The sequence below is a fragment of the Cryptomeria japonica genome, chromosome 8, assembly GCF_030272615.1.
Source record: "Cryptomeria japonica chromosome 8, Sugi_1.0, whole genome shotgun sequence".
Taxonomy (NCBI): domain Eukaryota; kingdom Viridiplantae; phylum Streptophyta; class Pinopsida; order Cupressales; family Cupressaceae; genus Cryptomeria; species Cryptomeria japonica.
In genome coordinates, this window is record NC_081412.1 from 326,594,221 (window position 1) to 326,616,290 (window position 22,070).

At 36.0% G+C, this 22,070-nt stretch overlaps 1 protein-coding gene and 1 pseudogene across 2 annotated transcripts in view; both read left to right on the forward strand.

The window, feature by feature from the left end:
* The window catches only part of LOC131061511 (uncharacterized GPI-anchored protein At1g61900), a 54,203-nt gene that overhangs the window by 16,486 nt on the left and 15,647 nt on the right, over window positions 1-22,070 (forward strand). For both annotated transcript variants that reach the window (XM_057995231.2, XM_057995230.2), the window contains exons 2-3: window positions 11,720-11,968; window positions 12,267-12,872. In XM_057995231.2, the coding sequence (XP_057851214.1) occupies window positions 11,720-11,968; window positions 12,267-12,872 (855 nt within the window). The remainder of the gene's footprint in view (window positions 1-11,719; window positions 11,969-12,266; window positions 12,873-22,070) is intronic.
* Window positions 4,466-4,780, forward strand: LOC131061531 (small ribosomal subunit protein eS27w-like; annotated as a pseudogene).

Sequence of the window (22,070 nt, forward strand, 5' to 3'; positions counted from 1 at the left end):
AGTCTTATAGAATAACAAAGGATTGAGCAAGTATCCCGTAGCATGGAGAGGAGTGTGCATCTGCCCATCCCATCTCCTATCAATTATGTCCCACAACGGCATATACCTATCCTTGTTATTTTCCAACTTACTCCTTATCACCTCCTTGACTCTATCCATGGCCTCATACACATATCCAATGGGGGGTTTTTTCCCTTCCACTAATCTCAAAACTTTTACTAAAGGCTCTGAAAATTCCACAATCTATTCAATCGATTCCCAAAAGGTGGTAGAATACATATACTCTGCCACTGCTATGCCATTTGTTTGAGTTGTGAAGCCAGACTCCATCCACTTAGCCGAAACAAACATTCGCCTCAAATTACCTTTTTGTTCACATAATGTTTGTAATGTAAGGAAATATGTTGCAAATCTTGTCACCCTTGGTCGAACTAGCTCCTTGCCTCCTGTGAAAGAGCGCATTATAGCCAAAACCTTTGTGTGATTATAAACAAATTTGGTAACCTTGTGAGCCTTATGAAATGCTGCCTTAACCCATTCAATTTTTCCAATGTCCTCTAGGGTTAGATCAAGGCAATGTGCTGCACATGGTGTAAAAAACATGGAAGGGTATTTATCTGTCAGAAGTGTCCTTGCAGCAATACAAGCAACAACATTGTTTGTGATAAATTGAACCACATTTTGTGGCCCTACATTCGTAACTACCACGTCATACATCTCAAACAATGCATTTGTGGATTTCATCATATTAGATGCATCCACAGATTTCAAAAACACAGTGCCAATCTCACAAGAGATAAGGAACTTAATGAGAGTTCGGTTCCTTCTATCTGTCCAACCATTTGACATGATACTGCAACCAGTTCTAGCCCACTGTAACCGACGTTGTTTAACATCTTGAACATCCTCTACTGCATCTTTCAGCATACCAACCCTCAATGACTCATAAGATGGGGCTTGAAACCCAGGTCCTACAGCTGCATCAACATCTACCATGGGTTGCCAATATGGATTTTTGGAAGCATGGAATGCCGTGTGAGAGGAGTACCAATAATTACCAATTGCCTTCTTTGCTTGTTCAGTGATAGTTTTCCTCCATCCTGTACTCTCCAAAGTGGTTTGTGATCTTGTTGTAGTACGAGGTTGGAAGAAAGTATTAATGTTTCCTCTACCTATGTTTGGTCCACGTGCTATAGAATTAGGTGTTGACCCACATTCCCTGAAATTCCCATCTTTGCCATCCTCCTCACCCAAATGGTTCCTCCTAGGATCTGCAGAACTAGAACCTAGTTCAACCCCAATTCTTGCCTTTTTGGCCTTACTCTCAACAATCTCGTCAGGAGATCGCTTTGCCTGATACGAGACATCTGCAGGGCATGCTTTGCATATCACTGTGTTATTTCCTCGTTCTTTGGACAAATGCCATTTGAAACGATAAATTCCACCACTGATCTCTTCTAGACACCAATTGCACTTGACCTTTGTGCTACCAGGAATTGCTGTGCAATGTGTCCACACAAAGTCTTTTGACGTGGCATTCTGATCAAGAATCAGATCTGCAAAATCATTTTAGTTGAGTCTTTCAACATTTCAATAGATAGTTTTGAAGAGATGAGTTTTTATGACTACAATTAAATGTTATGAGTTGACCAAAAAGACAATTGTGAAGGTTTTTAGACCGCATAAAAGAAGGAAAGGTTCAAATGCTTATGTTTCTTGTAAGCATGAATATACCCGTTTAGGTCATGTACAAGTAATACAATTTGTTGAATCATCAATTCCTGCATGGTGACATGTAGAAGATGACTGTTGCAGCAGTCAAGCATGAGGATTAAGAATATCCACAATGGATTTGAAGGGTCCTAAAGCAATTGGCTTGTAAAACTTCCAAGGTTGAGGTGCAATTTATCCACAACATGAGAAAATCTGCACCTAAGTAAAATCCACACCATTTAAGGACTCGATTGGGGTGAATGCAAGGTGAAATGTGTAGTCCTGTCTTCATCACATTGGACATAAGGCAAGGTAAAATCTGTGAAGGTGGACCTAAAGTGAAACATGTAAGGGTTTAGATCCCATCTATGGCGTGTGGCCCCAAACTGAAACATGTGGACTCAAAACTGAAACGTGTGGATCTAAATGTAACATGGAGATAAGGAAGATCAATTTGAAATGTGTAAAGGCATAAGGCAAACATGTAAGATAGGGTCAGACCTAAAATGAAGCATGGAAATTCAAAATTGAAACGTATGGATTGGAGATAGCCGACCCAAGTGAAATTTTCCTTCACAAGTAATTCCAAGTGAATTTCCAAAGAACAGAAGATGTGAATTCCTGCAGAAAAGAGCGAACAAGAGCAGAAAGGTGCATGTCCAAGTGCAGGCAATCAGATCACAACCAAAATGAAGAAGATTCCAAGCAAATTCCAATCAAGTCTAAGACAGAAACATGAGTGAATTCCATAGCAGCAGATTGAGAAGCAGGTTTCACCAAGTTAAATCAGGACCAGACCTAAGGGGGAATGAATTTGTGAGGAAAAATCAGGAATTCACAAATCTAGATTGAAGCATTTTCCCCATCAAACTGAATATTTACCAAAATTGAAGACCTCATTTCCAGAACTTTTAAGGCATCTTTAGTTCTGATATGTAATTTTCAGAAATTCAAAGTTCATTGTTAGGATTTTGGACAGGTTTGTGAAGACCGTTTCTTGAGAATTCTTGATGAATATAATCTGTTTGCAACTTTTCTGAGTTATGATTATTACAAATTTCCTCAATATGAAACAAGAAAACATGATTTCAAACTCTAGTTTCTTTTGGATTTTAGGTTTCCAGCTGCTATTGTTATCCAAGGTGTTTTTCCACTAATTATAAAAAAAGACTTGCTTCTCTGAAACTAAACTAAGAAAAACTGTAATTTATCCCAGTAACTATAAAAAAATGGCAATTTAGTTTTTTTATAATTTGGCATAGCAGCAGTAATTTATCCCAGTAATTATAAAAAAATGGCAATTTAGTTTTTATAATTTGCAAGTTCATTCCACTCTAATGTTTTTATCCCCTGTTCCAGAAACTAATAGCTCCAAAAATTTTGGAAGTAAACAAAAATTTTGATTAAAAATCAGTAAAAACCTGATAATCCTGCGAAATGCTGCTCCCGCGACTTGCAGATGCCCTCAACTTGCAGATTTCAGACCAAAATATCTTTGACTTGCTGCCCCCATTGACTTGTATGGCTCGATGTGTGCTCTGCGTGGGCTTTAAAGGAAACACGGGTCATTTTTTTGCACGGTTTCGGGTTTAACTTTTCCGTTGCGATTTTTTTGCCTTTTTTTGGCAATTTTCAACGAAAAAATTGTTGACTGATGTTGACCGATTTTTGTTGATTTTTTCGGGGAAAAAATCGGGCATCTCCCTGACTCCCGATTAATCGCGTATAATCACAATTTTTTCAGGATGTTTGCTTCTATGGTTAGAACAACTCATATTATTAGGGAGTTATTCCTATAATATGGGAGATTAAATTCCTATATAAGTTTGTAATATATTAAATGAAATAAGATATTGAAATAGAATAATAATATTATTTTGTGCACTCTGAAATCAAATATGGTATCAGTGCAAGGACAGCCTTGACTCTCTCATGAGAGAGGCTGGAACATGAGATCATTGAAATCTTTCTAGTTGTAACACAAGAGTGTGGATTGTCTGTATTTTCTTTGATTAGTTTTCCTGAGTAAGATTGTGCGAGTCATTTGAATATCATATGTGTGGTAGATCTGAAATTAGAGTAGCATAGGTGTTTCTTATGTGGACAGTTTTTCTTCTTCATTTACTTTTGTCAATATTTCTAGCAAAATATTCTCTGGTCTGCCAAGTGTTTCTACAAGCAATGAGGATGATTGCTCTTCAAATATGCCGAAGATTAGGATTTTGAAATGCGGATAGGGACCTTCCTCAATTTAGATAGGCCTTTGTGGTGCTCTTGATTACCTTACACAGGTATACTGAGGGTTCATGAACTGGTTTTACATCAGTCTGCAGAGGGTCTTGTCATCACTTTCATTGGGCTTTGCTGTCACACGGCCTATCCACAAGTCTACGTGATGTGCAGGGCTGCAATTGGACCGGTCATCACACAATCCTTTTGCCTCCTTGCTACTTCTATCAACCCCTTAGAAGATTGCACCTTTGTTACTTGTGAACACCTATATGACCTTGAAAGATTGTGTCTCTATGGATTAGGGATCAAGTTTTTAAGATGTCTATTAATTGGTCCCCACAAATGCCATTTGGGCTCTAGACCTCAATTTTGTGTCTCTACACTAGCTCTCAAAAGGCACACAATCATGTGAACAATGACGTTTGCATGCTAATCATCTCTAGTGTTGAAGAGGTGTTGTAAGCGGCCGCTCACATGATGTATTTGGAGTTTGGATCAGATTATTTGCTTAAAACTCTTGCCAACTATCAAAATGGTGCTTTCTAATGACATTGACTTGCTTCATCCCCCAACTGAGGTGGAAAAGTGGAAGCACAAATTGAAACGTCTTGTGCAATCACCAAATTCCTTTTATGGATGTGAAGTGTCAAGGGTGCTTCAATATCACCACTATGTTAAGTCATTCTCAGATAGTTGCTGTCTATGGGAACCGTCAAACTATGCTATGCCAGCCAACTGGAGGTCGTGCTTGGTTGATTGAAGAATGTTCTTTAGGAAGAAGGGCAATTGGGATTTTATTCTTTTGGTGTATTGGTGGTTTGATGTTCAATTATGATACTCTAGGGAAAACATTGGCAGTGCAGTGGTTAGGCCTTTTCAATTGCTATACATATTATATTATAAATTGAACTTAAGTTGATTGGTTGGAGTCAAGTTATTTAGAATAGAGTGTATCATTATTTGTCAGGTCAAAATGTAAGAGTGTCAATGCTTTTATAAAAATAAAATTGCTTCAGTTGTAATTAGACACATTATTGCTTGTATGCGACGTCTATCTTGAAGGAGGCATTTTAAAATTGAGCTTCAAAGCCAAATTTTCTAAGCAGCAAATCAAAGCCAAATTTGCTAAGTAGCAAATCAACTGGAGGATAGAGGCACAGGAGGTTGGAGGACATTTAGCAACCTTTTGTCAATCACTAGCGACGAGGTTGTAAAATTGTTTTAGTGACAAAACTACTTGCACCAAATCGACTAAAGTCAAGGGTAACTCCTAGTGGCAGTGGCAACACAAGTGGCTACAATTGAGAACATTGTAAGCATTTCCCTAGCAAGTTTGAAAAGAGGAGAATATAGATATCATTGATATGGTAAACAGCTGCATGTTGGACTTCTTGGAAGTATGGCTGGTTTGTCACTGCCAACAAAAGTGGCTACAATTGAGAACATTGTAAGCATTTCCCTAGTTAGTTTGAAAAGAAGAGAATATAGACATCATTGATATTGTAAATAGCTGCATGTTGGACTTCTTGGAAGTATGGCTGGTTAGTGATGACTTCATTGGAAGTGAAAGTGAGATAAGTTCTTGTATGTAGGTGATCATGTGCAGCAAGATCCAAATAGGAAAATGCAGACCTAATATTATGTGTAGGCATACGATTTTGTTTCCAATTCATGTGTACTTTCTCCCCATGTTCACACTGAGTTTAGGTTAGCTATGAAGTTATTGACAAGCAACTTTATATTAATGTTAGAATATAATATTGTAAGTGTGGTTTGTTAGAATATTATCGGATAATATATATTATTAGTTGTACGAGAGAATATAGGTATGTGAGTTTTTAGAACAACCTATATTATTAGGGGTTTGTTCCTATAATATGGGAGATTAAACTCCTAAATAAGTTTGTAGTGTATTGAACGGAATAAGATATTGAAATGGAATAATTATATTATTATGTGCACTCTAAAATCAAATATGGATAATATACATCCATATAGGCAACGTGCCAGTCTAATGCCTATAATTCATCCTACTCCTTTCCATGCTTCAATTGCAAGTGGAGAAGGTGACATGAACCCACATGTTGAAGGAACTCTGTCCTCCCCAATGGACCCACAAATAATCCATAGTTCATGAAGCAATAGGTACGATGATAGTTCATGAAGCAATAGGTACGATGATTATCTTTCTTAGTTTCATTCTATATTCATATTTGTAGCATACATGTTCATAACCATAACACATAATCTAATCTACCAAGTATTCACAACACTTTATCACACTATCAACACTTTAAAATACACCATAAACTGACATAGTTATCATAACAACAAAACATCATCATATATTACAAACATACATGGTGGAGATCAAACACATACAATACACTCAAATTAATCATACATGAACATGACTGTACAATACCTACCAAATAAGCATTGCACTTGTCCCATACTACAAAAGTCATTACTTTTCAATGCCACATATCTTAATTATCCCAAGCTCAAGGTAGAACATCATGCAACCCATATTACATGAATTCTTAACACCTTAATACAAGAGCTTGTACCATCCATATAAGACACTATTCATGCACACTAAACACCAACATCAAGATACCTAGCAAACACGTATAGAAGACAAACATGAATACATGCCAAACAAAACACATATTGAGCAAGTATATACTCCAATCAAGCGAGAATACACACCAATCATCAAACATCTATAAATACAAGGCAACAAGACATGCTAACATGAATAAAAGACATACAAACAAACAAGACAAATGTAAATTCATGACACAATCTTTGAAATGACTTGAATCAAAAGACCACAATCTACTTCCAATGACAAACCCTAGAACACATTTCCATGTAAATTGTCTTACTTACTAATAGGCAATACTAAACTAGTTAATTTCTTTAGACATAAATACTCCTTGGCTAACACTAGGATACTTCCCATTGTACAAGAGTATAATAATACAATGTATACTAGCTTCTATTTACTACATGCCCTCTAGTCACATGGTAGATTATTGGAATATATTTAATATCAACTGGATCAAAGGACTTACCTTGATAATTTAGAGACTTTTGGGAAATAGCGATAGATGTACATAATGTAAAGACATGCTTACATTCTTTATACTCTATCCACTGAATTCTCATGTGACACAATGTATCTAGAGAGATGAACAATCTCATAGTTTAGTATTTATGGGGAACATAGTCTTGTAGGTTTCACAAGACAACACAATCACACACAATGGGTGTAGTTATAGCACATTGTTTACCATCCTACGATAGGCTCACACTCACTGCTAGGAAATCCAAACCACCAATCATCAATAACTCATAAATGGAGAATGATATAAAAGTTTCATCTTGGGAAAAGATAGATAACATTCTGTGCTTCAAGACATTCATTTCCAAATTTTCCAGTAAGGGAAGTACTCGCTGTTTAATGACACTCGTAATTAGAAAAACTTAGAAATACAAACATTAGGGACTTGCAATCAATAGTTTTGAACAAAAGCTCGGGTGTGGAAGTGATGCATGGGATTGACCTTCAAAGCTGTAGAAACAACCCATGGGTGTAGATATTTAGAGTATGATTGCTTAGAATAGTATGCTAGGACTTCTTCTAGGATCCTATATACATAGGTTTGTATCAAATCTTTCAGTAAACAAGAAATAGCTAAAAAAGGTTCCCAAGCATACAGTGCATACTTCCCCCAAAAATACTGAGAATACTCTTAGATTTTTATACAATCCTAAAAAATACTTGGCAACCATAAAACATACAAATGATTGGCTATAGATACTCCAATTGATCACAACATCAAAACTAGTTCTCTTTTTCCAAAAACACAAGCTCCAATAAATTCATCAAATTGAATTCACGGCATGGTCTATTTCAGTAAACCAATCATTCCTAAGTTCATTACAATTATGTCGATTCATTCATTAGTCTAATTAAATGCAATTTCCAATTTTAGGGTTTCAATTCTTGTTGTAGAGTTTTTGTTCCTCTTTTTGAGTTCCATCGAGCCAAGTGTTTCACATTTAGGTTTTAAATTCTGATCTAAGCAATTCAAAATCTGTCTGCAAAATCCTCATGTTTAGTTTACATAGATTCCCTAAATCACCGGTTTCCTTGAATTGAATTATCTATTTTCTCTCTTGATAATTCCACTATTCACGTAGTTCTACAACCATTCCAAGGGTAATAGCTCCAACCTTTCAATGCTTATTCCAATGATCTAGTTGAATTTGAAAGCTAAAACCTTTAGTTTCTTATTGCTAGTTGCTGATAATATGCAATTGTGTGTAGTGGTAATGTTCTTTTTGTTGAATCCTAGAATCTCGTGCACTTTGCTTTTTCTTCTAGAAATCCTAAAATTTGTAAATCCAATTGCTTTATTCAAATATCTTTGAATTTCAATTAAATATATTTATTTAATTCTCCTCAAATCCTTAAAAGAAAAATGCAGGATTTTTAAATTAATATTAATTATTAATTAGTAATATTTATTCTCGAATCCAAATCATAGATTTGCTTTTATTTTAATATTTAAAGAATATAAATTATTTATTTATATAATTCTTATTATATTCAAACAAAGTTTGCACACAAGTGAATTAATTATAGAAAATCCATGCACTTTTCAATTCTAATTTCAAATTAATTAATTCTAATTTATTGAAAATAAATTAAATCTAAATAATTATTATTCCAATTTATCTTAACTAATTAAAGACAAGGGTATTGCTTCATAACCAAGATCAAGTCTTTTTCCGTTTCATATACCAAACCTAGTTCCACATTTACCAGTGAGCTGTTCTTGAAACGCTATACACTTTATACTTTCAGTGGCATTTGTATTTTTATAATAATGAACCATGATAATCCAATTAATTAGCCATCATATGTTTAAAAATGGGCTACACACACAGCCACTATGGTGCTTGATGATCACAAACACAAACATCCATTGAAGTAACAATGCCAATCTGATAACAAAATATTAAATTAGCAAGTATCATCCCATGACAAAATTACAATGGGATGGATAAATTGATATGTCAAAAGGGTCAGCAAATCAGGATATTACAATTTTTCAAGCCCTGATTATGACGTAGGATGATCATTGTAAAGAGCTATTAGGGAATCTTGATACACCCAAGTTAGCTACAAGTGGCCAGTTAGGATAAAAGCCTTCTTGCAGCACATTAATTACCACAAGGGAGTCTCCCAGACTCCCACTACTACTAACTTCTTTCACACCTAAAGAGGAAGCTAATGTGATCCTCGTGACAACACCTTCCCTCTCGGTTTCATTATTGGTGTAGTTTCCGAGGAAGAGAGTCACCCTGTACAAAGCTTCCATTTTCTGCATTTAAAATTACACCCGCAACTGCACTGCTCAGATTGCTCCTAGAAGTCCCATCAAATCTAAGTGTAGTAAAACAAGGTTGGATGATGAGCCAGGCCTCCTTATCTTTATCTACTGGTCTCTTTTTTCTTTCATTGACATGAAACAGTTCTTATTTCTTTCTGACTGATTGCTTCTTAACCCTTAAACAGGGGTAAGGGTTTTGCTTATTGTTCTTAAATGACTGGAATGTATGACTTGGCTTGATGAATTGGAACATGTCTTCACCATAGAAAATAGGCTGATTCCTGCTGAAGCTAATTTTTTTGTTTGGATGGCTCAGGCGACTGGAAAATATGATCTGAGTTGATGTACAGAAATATGTCTGCAAGGTCTGAAAAGCTTGCTTTGTTCATCTGTTGCACATTTATTGCTCCATATGTTGTAGCATCCTTCCAGTTGTTATGAGACTGACAGTTAGATTAAATTGTGTGCTCGTAATAGCTAGCAACTGTGCATGGGTGGCCCCTCTTTGCTTCAGTCATATTTTGTTAAATAGTTTCTGTGCCTGTCACAGATTCACTTATTTCTATAAGTATGACAAATGTTGATGACCGCATTTCACCCTTCTTTGCACAACGATCCTGCTGGTCAAGCATTTACACACTGAGTACTGGCTTGCTAAAGGCATCAATCCCAAATGACAGTGTCACCTAAGGTGTATGGATATGAGATCTAATGCTTGGTCTGCTATCGAGATTTAAGCTTGAAGATCTAAAAACATACACACACACAACAAATATGCAACACAAAAATTAAACAATAACTAATGGATGCCCAAATGTAAAAGTTTCTCATGAACATCACAATGAACAAATCATGTACAATGGCCTCCCTTGCCCAAAGGGCAGCTCAAATTGTCTCTTACCCCTCAAATCCCAAAATCAGGATTGTTTCCTCAAAGCTTCTCCCTTAGCTTTTATCTCAAAGCCTCTCTAGAATTTCCTCCTAATGGATAGGAAGTATTCACACATATGCAAAACATGCTTTTTACTGTAATATCTCATATTGCTATGTATTTAGGAATAACAGACATAATTCTTCCACAATCCATTGAAATGAGTTGAAAGAGTTTTGATTACCTCATTTGATTCCTCTAGTAGGTAGGTCGAACAGGCGGGAGGTTTTGAGTAGGGGGTTGATCATCCGTTGAAAGTCCAGATGGGACAGTCCAACCAATAGAGGCATTTGGTACTGGTTTCCATCTCTAGTCGTCAAATCCTATGATTCTTCAGCATTCCTCCTATCGACTCCTCTGGGTTGGGATCAGGCTCCTCTCCATTCCAGGCTTGCGACTAAAATTAGGCTCCCTTAGAATAGTAGGGATAGCAACTATGGAGTGTTATTCTAGCCCCCTACAATCGAGCTACCTCTGCCATTAATTAGCTTGCGGCGAATGATGCAAATATCGAGAGAAGTCCTCCCCCTACGATTTGAAGGGCGAGTCAGTGTAGGGCCCTACTTGAGCTACCTCTGTTCGAGTGGAGGAGCCCCCATAGAATCAAGTGGTATCTCCCCTACTATTCTAAAGGGGTGGGGAGCATAGTATGACAAAGGGCCCCTACTATTCTTAGCCAGGCCCTAGGGGTGGGTGGGCAGGAGAGAGAAATTGACTAGAAAGCTAGTGTCGACTTGAATCCAATCTCACTGCCACCCTATCTACTTCTTCCCATCCACCCCTATCAAGGTAGAGTGGGGGGCAACTATACCCCCCACCCATCCCCGAACTACAATAATAGTGCCAGAGGGGCCCACCCACCCTGCTGGTTCATCAGGGGGCAATTGGGGGGCAACTTTAGCCCCCTGACTATATCTCCCCATCCAACCCCCTTTAGAATAGTAGGGGAATTCCTCATGAACACTTCAAGTTGAGCAGTCCCATAGAATTGTAGGCCTAGTCATTCATTAATTAATAAACCTGTTAGAATATCTGGATAAAACCTTGTATAAGTTCTTAGCATCAACATTTTGGATCACACTCTTTTTTATAAAGAGTATAATTTGCAACCTATCTAATATTTTTCCTCTTCTTCATCCCGATGATGGATCACAGAGTGTGATTTGAAATGTCATTCTAAAAACTTATACACAGTTTTATCCAGAAAGTCTTTCAACTCATATTTTTAGGACTTAAACTGATTAAATAATAATTAAGTCCTAATAGCCTGCTTTTGGTGCCAACAAATGTATTCTAAGTTTATAAAATTATATTTATACATGAAGAGTTCTATGAATTATACCATATATGCTATGCTTATGGAAAATTTTCATATCTTTGTCTTTTGAATTGGAGCAGTCCTTCTCTTACCAAATGCTACATATTTGGACTGCAGGTGTGTTTTATTTGTGGTTTGTGATATCCTTCATGTGTGTAAAGGAATTTGAGCTGGGGACTGTGGTTGGCATACCTATTAGCTCTCCTCCTGTTAGTGTCTATGCAACTGCACCTTCAGATATACCAAGTGACCTCTTTGGTCCCATACAAATTTCACCTACTGTTGTCCCCCGTGAAATGCCGCCAGCGATGCCGATGCCACCTATGTATCCATACTTTCCTACTGCACCCAACCCTGTGCTAACAGGTAAGTTACATTCATTGCATTGAGCTCTCAATATACAAATTTACTGGATTCTCATGTAAATTCTTTTTCTTTTTTCTCTTTGTTTGCAAAAGGGTTTTTGGCTTTTCAATGAAATTTTGTTTGTTTTGGACTTCTTCTGGGCTGCCATTTAAGGATAGATCTTAATAATGGCATCGAGTTGCTTTATGTTAAATACTCTGAAATTTGTTTTAACATGGTTTTCTGAAGAAAATGGGTATCTTATATGGTTTTTTAAAAAACTTCTCTAAAATTTGTTTTGGTCTTTTTCCTTATGAAGGAAAATGTCCAGTGAATATTTCTGCATTCACACAAACTGTGGATCTGACAGCAGCTGACTGTTCTGCACCTCTTGCTACATACCTGGGGAATGTCATTTGCTGTCCACAGGTTCATAGTATGCTCAGAATATTTCAGGGAAAGCAAAGTTTGGCTAGTGGTTCGTTGGTGCTAAACATAACAATTGCAAAGTATTGTTTAAAAGATATTGTCAGTGTCTTAACCAGCAGTGGAGCAAACAATACAATTTCAACCCTTTGCTCTGTTAAGCCTTCTAATCTCACTGGAGGTTCTTGTCCAGTAAAAGATGTGATAAATTTTGAGCAAATAGTGAATACAAGTAAATTGTTAGATGCATGCAGATCTGTTGATCCTTTGAAAGAGTGTTGCAGGCCAGTTTGTGAGCCTGCTATTGTTGAGGCTGCAGTCCATTTAGCCTCAAGAGACTGGAGTTCATTGGCAAAAAATGCTGCATTAGCATCCCCAGCAGAGCAAGTTACTTTAAATGACTGCAAAGGCGTGGTTTTTTCTTGGCTTTCAAGGCGCCTTGACCCGGATACAGCAAATAATGCATTTCGAATTTTGTTCAGTTGCAAGGTTAACAAAGGTTTGTCATTCTAATTCACTCAACAGAAATTTGATTTCTGTCTCAAGATAAATTTATCTTGATATGGTTTGAATTGCACAGTTTGGCTTTCTTTTAAACTAGTTATGGCTTGATAACTTCTAATGCAAGTTCATCATCAAGAATGTTCTACTTTTCTTTGTTTCTGATTTTATGAATTGGATATGTTATTTCATGAATAGTTTGAAACTATATTGTTGGATGAAGATTAATAACTCTACTACTCTAAATAGCGATAGATATCCTTTACTTCAATTTGTATGTTATACAACAGCCTTCTTTGATGTAGTCCTTTAATGAGTTGATTAAAATTAAGTAAATGAAAAGCGTTTATGTGATTGGCTAGTAGGGGTTGGTGTTGGTGAACCCACGCCAAAAAAAGTGAAATACTAACTGTAAGTAGAGTTTCAGGAAGTATCTGCCCCGAGAACCACAACAGGATACCAGGTGATGCCAAACAGAAAGAGAACAGATCGACTGATTGCTGAACATCAACCTAGATTAATACCAAAAAACTTGCCTGCGTATCTCCAAAGGATAAAGGAAAGAGTTTTGAACTCTAAAGATAAAGTCAGCTGCTCGCAAGTATATAGAGGAAATGGACACAAATTATGCATTTCCTTTAGTCCAACATGGCCTATGCATGACCCTTCTGCTGCAAAGTGTTTATCTTGAAGCTTATGTGCATGCTTTAAGTTCCTACTCTCAAGGAAGGTGTTTCAACTGCTTGAAGGATGCTGTCACCAGATCCTTCCTTGTGGCCAGGTCTGTTGGATGCTCTTCCTGTCTTGCAATTGATAGGCACAGAAACTGGAGAAAAAATATGTGTGCCAACAGGAACCAAAGGAATCATTATGTCCACTTAAGGGTTACCTGAATCTTCCTGTTCTGGAAAAGCTTGAGGCTGAATATGCATTAGGAGGTGTGGATGCATATCATTGTTGATAGTGTGAAGAATAAAACCATACCCAAGTATTTTCAGCTGAGCAACATAGTTGTTTACTTGTTAACACTAGTTTCTTCTCATGTCTTCTGTTCAGATACCAAAAACTTCACCTTTTCTTTGAGTGTACCCAACTCTATGGCACCACCCTTGTGTCCAAATGTGCTGGGTGGACCTTCTTGGCTGTGAACACATACATCTAAAAAAGTTCAAGTGTCCTTGCTATGAACCAGTTTACTAAATCAATTCCTGAATTCATGCTACAGGGATTTTTCACTGTCAAATTTGTTGGACCAACTCCTGCCACTGATTAATCTTGTTTTGTTTGTTTTGGTCCCCATTTTCTTCTTTTATTAAGGTTGTATTCCAATGAACCTTGTCCTTACAGAAAACATTTTGTGCCTTCCTCGTGAAAGCCTTTCTTTTACATCCCTGGTTTCAGTCATGTTCACTTGCAGTCTGACTGATGGTTATGTGTTTACTTGCACGTCTACTTGGTCCTCACATCTTGGTTTCAAGCCTTAGAATATCTGTTCCAGATTCTCTGTTGTTACCCTTCTTCAAGGCTGACTTTTGATCTGGAGATTGTGTTGTTGCCTTTGTCTCACTTTGGACTTGGTTGGTTTTCCTTGGTTTGGTCATGACTTCCAGTTGAGTTGGGTTGGAATAATCTCTTTAGCTCTGTATTTCCTTTGTGCATGTAAATAAGCATAAAAACCACTTAAGTCGGTTTTGGTATGGTTCTTTCTTGTCTTATAGTCGATTTTGGATTTTTTTGGGATAGTCCTAGCTCCCCAAGTGTTTCAATCTTGGGGGACTTGTATTTCTCTGTGGAGATCTTGCCTGGTGTTGTCATTTCTGGGAAGTTCCTTTCTTTTGACATTTGCTTGTTTTATTGAAAACGAGCAAGGGTTGTTAAGGATTGATGAATTGTCAGGTCTGGATGTTTTTCACACCAAGATTTGTTCGGTTTTATTGTTTTAAGCTTCAAGGAGGATCTGAGCCCAAGAAGACGTCAGTGTGTGGTTGACTTTGGAGTTCATGTCTGGTTTGGTTTCTGCTATATGCTCCATATATTTTATTGAAGGGGAGATCCAATCCTCTGTTACACCATTATTTATTTATTTTGTTGGATCTGGTTTGGGCTTTCCACCTTCTAAATGTCTTTTTGTTCTCAAGGTATCTTGAGGCATTGATGGGTGTGAAATGCTTTTCGATCTAGGATTAATCTTTTGATTCACATCTAGGTTCTGCATTTCAACTAAGTTGCCTGTATAGGTATGGGAACGGGTATGGGTATGAGAACCTGTTACGTGGGTACCGGCAATTTTTTGTCTTTGGGTACGTTCGTACGTTTGTATATATATTATATTATATACATATAGAATTGTAAAACTAAATACATTTGATAGTATGATACTTCATCATTGATCAATGCCAAATGCCAAAATGGTAGTGATAAAGATAAATATTAAATGCCAATTGATAGTTAAATATTTAATATTTATATTTATCAATTGGCATTTAATAGTGATAATTTTAGTTGTCCAAGTTCTTGAAAAGTTATCCGGTCTATGAACTAATATCCCAACACCCTTTGGTGTCGGTTTCTATCTGAGAATTACCTAGACAATAACGATGCAAATAGATATTAACCATCGCAAATCTTCCTTGTGTGGCTCATCCTTATAGAATTTTATGCTGATGTTGAGTTATATAATTACAGAGCATATTTCATGGAAGATAAATTCAGGAAATAAAGCATCCTTCTGGTTCCATTCCTAGAATGGGTTCCCTCCAATATTAGGCCTCTGTGGGGATGCTGGTCTCCACTCCCATAACTCCTCAATGTAATCAAATTTCTTATATGACAAGAGACCCACTAACTAGTGGGGGTTTGGGAGTGGAGACCCTAATGGGTTTGAGGGGCAGCAATGATAAGCTGCACAAGTTGTTAGATGTGAGAAAAATCCAACTATAGGAGGGGTATGGAGCTGGGGGCTAGATGTGGGGGTTTGGGGGCTATGCCTCTAATTTTGTTTTTCTTTAGAGAAAATGAAAAAAGAGAGAGTGAAGAGCAAAAGGATCTTTGTATTGGGTGAAATGATGCTTTTAAGGGCATTTTAGGGTTTTTGGATAGGTCAAAAAATGCTCGGTACGCCCGGTATGTACTAGTAGACCCAAATTCTTGAGTACGTACTTAGGCTGTACCCTGGGTGAACCCGTACTTAGACATACTTGGTATGGGTGCAGATATGCACTTAACTCTTCAACATAAGGAAACACATTCCTTTAGAGTAGACCACAAGGTCGAATACAATGAATACATAAAGTACATAGCTGATGACAATCCTGACAGGAACACCCGACGTCTATCTACCTTGAGCACACTACAGGTGAGAACATTGTCAAAGCACTTTTCCACCCAACCACGAAGTATTATGCTCTCCTGAAATTCTTACTAATAGGAAGAATTCTCGACCTTGCATGAGGATGCCTAGCAATTCGAAATGGGTGGAATACATTATTATGACAGAGAGTAATGAAACAATGATTAAAATTAGCAGCATAGACTAATATTAAAATTGATCAAACAAGCTTTGGCCAAAGCATCTTTTACGCCCTTTGCCGATAGATAGATATAGGGTGATAATCTATCCTTGTTTGTTCCTCCATATTCGACACTGTCCATAAACACATAAAATAATCATTGAAAACAGAAGAATACATTTGTAAATACATGATGCACATGAGCATAGAAGATTACAATAAGGCATGCAGGTGCATCCGTCATAGTGTTACCATGTCTACTTATCAAGATTTAAATACATCTTTAACTCACAAATATTGGAAAATAAATAACAAATCAACAAATCAAGTCAGTTAAGAACGTGTCATCTTGAGATGATAATCCACACCATACTCTAGAGAATTAAGAGTTGTTCCATGATATTTATTATGTGATTAAATAAGTCAAGGCTCAGTAATCAACGAAATATCTTACCCTTGCTACAAAATGACAATCTATGATCATGAAGTTAGACTTACTCTCAACAACAATCAAAATACAATGCTAAGTTATAAAGTCAAGAAGACCTATTCATTCTCTCTTTTCCTACTATAATACCTTAAGATTGTCTTATCTAATTTTATAACTTGACATCAAACTCTCTTATAGTATTTCTTGACTTAACATTATACTTCAATCCTTTCCTTTAATCAATGGAGGCTAAATAATCGAAAACCTAGGATTGATCATAACTAATAATTCCAAAACTTAATCAAACTTATAGTACTATATTAGTCATGTATACAAGCTAAACTACTCCTATAATCTTTTACAGATGCATCAGGACATTCCTTATCTCAGCCTTTAATATTGGCTTAGTTCCAAAATATCGAAACCTAGGATTGATCATAACTAATAATTCCATAACTTAATCAAACTTATAATACTATATTAGTCACGTATACAAGCTAAACATCTCCTGTAATCTTTAACAGATGCATCAGGACATTCCTTATCACAGTCTAAATGCCTCTAATATTGGCTTAGTTCCAAAATATCAACTTAGTTTTAAACAACACAACTCTCATGCGATACTTCTATCCTGAATACTTAATTAAGCCACTATATTTTCTAAGAATCTCAAAGGCATGGATGACATGATTTAACCTTTGCTAAAAAGACAGTATGTCTTTTGAACAATGTAGACCTTAAGATAATCTTCAATATCGTTAAGACCTTAAATTTAATTCTATATTTTATTGATAGATAATCTTATAATGACAATACTTATCTCAAAATCAACTATTCCTTTATCAGGGAAGTACATTATATCATTTGAACTAAGAACAAAGGAATAGATCACAAAAGATGTTAACCTATTGTAAGATCCCAATCTAAATATGTGCCGATTTTCCCATCATCCTTCTCAGGCTCAGTTAATGCTCATTATATTAAATGGTTTGCTTGTATGCAAGTTATGGGTTTCAGTTTGCAAATGTGATGGAATATACTACTGTTTTGAGTTTTCAATGCAAGATATATAGATAATAGAACCGTACATGAAAGAAAGCAAATGAACATATAAGTTTATAACTGAACTGAAATTTCAATGTTTGTATTTTACTGTCATATCAGGACTGAACATGAAGTTTGAATTCTTCATTATAACCATACAAATCAGATTGCAAGGAAAATAATGACATTCCTGACCTCACACATGTAGTATTGAACCTCAAGTATTAACATCAACTCCTTAAGATTTGATGATTCCCCAACACCTTCCCAAATCACAGTCTGGACCTGCAAATAATTTCCGAGCATTGCTGTAGCGGTTCTACATCTGCTAGTATATCCAGTTTGAGGATAAATATCCACTTCCAGCTCTATTTGTAGATATGATATGTGCAGACCAAAGTTTGTAAACTGAATATAGAATTTATCCCTTCATTGCATAACTTATGTAAAAGCAGATTACAATGATATTTACCAATACATCAGCTGTTAAGAATCAAGCCAGACACTAACCTCTGAGTTCTGAGCGATGTATGAACATTTATAATGTATTAAGACTCATCTTTGTACACACCTAATGCTGGAAATGCTGGCAGATTGTGAGAGTCATTAGAATACCTTTCTGAGCAGTCATGCCCTACTAAGAAGTCCCATGATCAGATAGATATGAAAATGTTTATCAAGGAGTCCCTTCCAAATACAAAGTCATTCGTGATATTTCTTCTGAATATCTGATGACTGCTGCAGTCATTTGGTAAAGAGCTGGAAATGAAATACAGATGAAGAATACATCATAACTGCCCAGCTACTGTGTCAACCTTTACGCTGTTACTATTTCATGTCCAAATCTTCAATAAACTTATAAAAACCCTAGAAACCAAACTGAAATTAACTCAGTACTGCATGACACTGTAGCTGTATGGATTTACTGTTGCAGCAGTATGGATTTACTGTAGCATGCTCTAAATAAAACCTTCAAATCTTCACAAATCTTCATCAGGTCTTTACCAACTGATCAAATAAGCACAATGTGAATTCTGAAATGAATCCACTCAATAGTCTGAATGGGTTTTCGCCCATACAACCGACTTACCCAAGGGTTTTTGTTCTAGGGCACGCTGAACCTGCAAACACAAGCTCTCCAAAATTCTTTGGTAGAAAATATCAAAACCAAGCTTGCCCAAAAGACTCCCTAAATCCTCCTCTTATAATCTTGCCGGAAACTTTCCAGAAATAATATAATCTTAATAATAAAGTTGAGAAAGTTTTAATGACCCCTTTAAATAATTATATTAGTCGTTAATTTATTTTTCAACGATTTAATATTAATTATTTAGTTATATCGAAGGTCAAACAAAAAGGGGACATTACACCCATGACCTAGCCTCATCACTCATATACTTGATCAGAAAGTGGGCATAAGATTCATGTCCTAATATCTCAGGAATGCATAATTGGAATAACATATCCTATGTTCTATAAACTCCTGCAATTTTCCATATAACTTAATAACTAGGGTATATTTCTTGACTTCCTATCTCTATTCCATTCTCCACTTGGGAGTCATCATCCATAAGGACTAATGTATTCCATTCATATGTCATGCTTACACATGCATCTTTATCAACAAAGTTATTAGCAGCAATACTTTACATCTTATGTTCTAGAAACTCCTACAATTTTCAATATAACTTAATAACTAGGCTATATTTCTTGACTTCGTATCTCTATTCCAATTTCCACTTAGGAGTCATCATCCCTAAGGACTTATGTATTCCATTCATATGTCATGCTTACACATGCATCTTCATCAACAAAGTTATTAGCAGCAATACTTTACATTCAATAACCATGACAACTTGATCATAAATATTGTTAGGAACATAAGCCTAAATAATACGTATTTTCTAACTTCATTGTTACAGATAGGGTCTAACCCATAACCAATATTTTCCCTAAAGTTACCTCTTGACATAATACAATCATCTTAACAATATTTTATAATTTCATAAAGCACTTTAATAGGAAATAATTAATATGAATCCCACTAGAATTTTTCCCAAAATAAAATTCCCATATCTTACTTTGATTCTAAAATCTATTAATCATATGATGAAACCAGCTCACTAAGTTTTACTAATTAAAGATCATTTAGAATTTATTCGAAAAAGAAAAGAAGTAGCAAATACATTGGATTCTCCTTGAAAACGACTAGCATTACAGATAAGATAGCCTGATGTTCTTCCATATGCTATTATGATTTTGATTATGCATAAAATGGATTTGTTGTTGGGTTAAAAGTTTTCATGCAAAATAATTCTTTTAAAAGTTTTCATGCAAAATAATTCTTTTAAAAGTTTTCATGCAAAATAATTCGACTAGCTATAAAATTGAACTCCTAAACCTTACCTGACTATCCCCTGGTTAGCACAACTCTGATTGGGATTAAGGGTATCCATAAAAGTAACATAATCTACAAAAGTGGTGCGACTACCCTAGTAGCCATGCAAGCAAACAATGGGAGCATAGAGATATGTGATTACAGGGAACGCACAAAAAGTAAAGATTTGATTTCAAACTAAAACTTTCAAGGTGTATGCATATAGGAGATATGGTAAGCTCATTTGGTTAAGGAAGCTATGAATGGTATGGAAGGATGTAGAGGCCATTGACATATTGCTCACAGGCGTTGACTATGCCTTCTAAAACTGGTAGTTAAAATACAAAACATGTATAATGGCACAAACGTTTTATATTAAGATTTCAAATAAGCATATAAAGATAATGATCTGACCTCTTCTTTTTGCTAGTTTGGAAGTTACCACTCATGATTCTCTCTTTGCACTTTGTTTACCCCACATGCCAACACCCATGCATAATGGAAAATACCTCTGCAATCCTTGCATGTAACTCCACATGCGAGGCTAAAAGTAACCATTTTCCCTCATGCCAACACCCATGCATAATGGAAAATACCTCCCACTTTCCTTCAAAATGTTTTGGCTATATTGAGCTCTTCTTCCTGTAACTCCCTCTCCACAGTCTATTTTTTTTTACATGCCATCTGGATTGGTATAACTACCTCTCTAGTTGGTGTTGAAAAAAGTAAAAATGCATCTTCTACTAATAATTTCCTCATGTGTTTCTCCCAGTGCCGTGCATGACAACCCCTCAAATAAATTATTATGTTTTCAATTCATTAAATAAATGTAAAGTCAAATAAATTATTGAATAATAAAAGAGATGACAATGAGGGTTTTTACATGATCTCTGGGTAGAGTTCTATGCACTTCACTGCATAGGTTGTTACCGTTTTGACTCTGTCAACCATGTATGAGGTGCTGATCTGAATTAGGCAACTGATCAGATTATGAAAATGCAAACATCTTTAGCTATAGGTTAGGTTTAAGTGTTTCCATTATAGTACAACTGCCCGTGGGAGTCTATATTTGACACTCAGATAGGGAACCATCTTAGCAAACATCATTATAGTTGAACCTTGTATTTTCTGATGTGTCTTATCTGTTGTTTTGAGATCCTAGGTCTATGTAATGTCCCCTTTTCTAGCACATGTTGTATGATGTTGTCGTTAGCCTATTTCTCCATTGTCCCGTAGGCTAACCAAAACTTTTAAGGGATCTTGATGATATTTGGCCTAGGTAGTTTCAGTTACAGGCGATTTTGAGGTGTTTTTGGGGATACTATTTATAGTAAGTCAGTTGGGCCAGGTCAGGATCATCAGTGGTTCATAAATAATATCCTAACTATTGATGATATCGAGTTGAGATTTTAATAATCATTTGCGATTATTAATTAATTTGTCAATAAAGTTAAGTTATAAAGTTAAATTAAAATATTTAACTTTATTGATGTGAGAACTTAAGTTAAAAGGGAAAGTAATTTAAATATTAAAAGTTCCCTTTATTAAAAGTATGTGGAGACATGAATGTTAAAGAGAAAAAAACATATCTTTTATCCCACATTGGCTGGAAAGTGTGCATGCTCTCCCAAGAAAGTCAGTAAAGGTTCTTAAGAGCTCATTTATGGATATGCTTTTCTAGCTTTCAGTTTCATGCCCTGGGATGGAAACCTTCTTTGGATTGGACGAAAACCTAATTCCATTTAATGGTGGGTTCACTTCAGAATTCACATTGTGCTTCATTGATCAATGCCCTAGTTTTTTGGAGTGAAGTTTCCAGGTACTTGGATGAAGATT